The following is a 1,811-nucleotide window of genomic DNA, read 5'->3' as shown; positions in this document are numbered from 1 at the left end:
TACAGCAGGGTGGCATGAGCGGCGTCGGGGGCAGCCCCGCGGGGAAGGGGGCGAATGTGTGTTGGTGCTGGTGTGTGTGCTGGTGTGTGTGTTGGTGTGTGTGCTGGTGCTGGTGGAACTCCGCCCGCAGCAGAGCCCCCGGGCCCAGGGAGGCGCCAGGCCGCTCGGCGCTCTGCACCAGAAACCGCGTGTTCAGCTCTTGCCTGAGCAGCTCGTGATCTACAAGAGAAAAAGAGAGAGAGACAGAGAGGCACGTCGGCCGCGGGCTCCCAGCGGGGCGAGGCGGATAGTCACCTGGCACTCCCGGTTTCGGCAGGCCAAGCCGTGGTGGCCGCTCACTACGTGCGGGCCCAAGGGTGGAGGTAAGAGAGGAGCCTGTGACCAAGTACCAATCAGAATCCCCGAATGAGGCTGGCAATACATGATTGGCTGGTTGAATGAGATCAACAGGCTGGCATCTAGAGGCAAGAGAGAACACGGTGAGCCTGGTAGGCGCTGCCGTCAGCCCCAGTCCCTCTGCCCCGCCAGAGACAAGGGGCCCTCCATGGCACAGCTCTTGGGGGAGGGGCTCCCGGAGATGACGCCCTGGGGAGCCTGTGTTCAGCCACCCCAGACCAGTGTCCTGGTCCTATCCCCGGACACTGGGCTGCCCCAACATGGCCTGAGCAAACTCAGAATTTTAGAAAGAATTTGGAAGCCAAGGAAGAAATCCTTCCTGACCTGAGAGGGCACCAGCCAGAAGCAAGGAGGAGGAGTAGAGGCCAGGCAGGGGTGGACGGGGCCCTGTTCACTTTGGACCCCCCTACTCCCCAACCAGGTGGTGTCTGATCATCACAATTCGGCCCTTCCCCCACCCCCAGAGGGTGGCAGCCCTGACACAGCAGGGATGAGAAGGAAGAGAAACCCCATGCAGGCTGCCTGACCAGATGTGGCAAGTGCTCAAGATGGGGCAGGTGAAGGTGGGAGGCCCCAGCCACAGGGTGAGGGGCTGCCTGTGTACGACTGAATGCATGTGTATGCCTGTGTGTGCATGTGTGGCTGTGTGTGTGCCTGCATGCACACAACCCATGGCTGGGCTCAGACTCCTGGGGAAAGACCCTCCTGTTGGAACCACGGAAGCCACTCGGGGACACTGAGGATGGGCCAAGCCCTGGAGCAGGCTGTGCACCCTTCCTGGGAGGCTAGGTTCCCCCCACCCAGACCCGGGGGTAAGATCACGGGTCTGACACCTACCTGCGGGGTGTCCTGGGATGACCAGGCTGCTGGCGGGCAGCGCTGGAGGCGGGGGCAGTGTCGGGGGGGCAGCGAACATGGCCGCCGTGTGGTGCTGGTGCTGCGCCTGGGACCGGAGCGCCAGGTGTGAGGTAGACAGGTGGGGGCCCGGCCCAAGCGGGGACAGCGATACGTGCTTCGCCAGGCCGAGGGGGGCGCCGCTGCCCGCGCTACTGCTCCTGCTGCAGGACAGGGGGCTCAGTGCCCGCAGCCGGACCCCACGGCCCTGCCCCTGAGGCCTCCTGGGCCATCTCTTGACCCCCATCTGAGGCCATGCAGGCTCCTCCCCCCACACCCACCTGAGAACGTGCAGGTCCCGCCCCCTCCCTCGCCCCCACCTGAAAACGTGCAGGCCGTTGGGTGCCGCCTGGCCGGGACCCGGGCCCGCGAAGGCGCCCAGGGACGGAGGCACGTGTGTCGGGAGCGGGCCGTGGGACTGCAGGGGCGCGGGCGGCTGCGGGGCGTGGCGGGGCGCAGTGGGGGCTTCCTTCTTCACCAGGGGGCTGGCGCGGGTGCCGGGCTGGGGGCCCGGAGAGGGC

The 1,811-nt window shown here is 66.4% G+C and overlaps 1 protein-coding gene across 1 annotated transcript in view; it reads right to left on the bottom strand.

Annotated features, from left to right (window-relative positions):
- The window catches only part of FBRSL1 (fibrosin-like 1), a 94,681-nt gene that overhangs the window by 14,244 nt on the left and 78,626 nt on the right, over window positions 1-1,811 (bottom strand). The window contains exons 9-12 of the mRNA XM_008566203.1: window positions 1,611-1,792; window positions 1,234-1,454; window positions 390-458; window positions 7-219 (exon numbers count right to left, since the gene is read on the bottom strand). Coding sequence (XP_008564425.1) covers window positions 7-219; window positions 390-458; window positions 1,234-1,454; window positions 1,611-1,792 — 685 coding nt within the window. The remainder of the gene's footprint in view (window positions 1-6; window positions 220-389; window positions 459-1,233; window positions 1,455-1,610; window positions 1,793-1,811) is intronic.

This window comes from Galeopterus variegatus, unplaced genomic scaffold (genome assembly GCF_000696425.1).
Source record: "Galeopterus variegatus unplaced genomic scaffold, G_variegatus-3.0.2 Scaffold228, whole genome shotgun sequence".
Lineage (NCBI taxonomy): Eukaryota > Metazoa > Chordata > Mammalia > Dermoptera > Cynocephalidae > Galeopterus > Galeopterus variegatus.
Note: the sequence above shows the minus strand (reverse complement) of the source record. Positions and strands in the feature narration are given on the sequence as shown.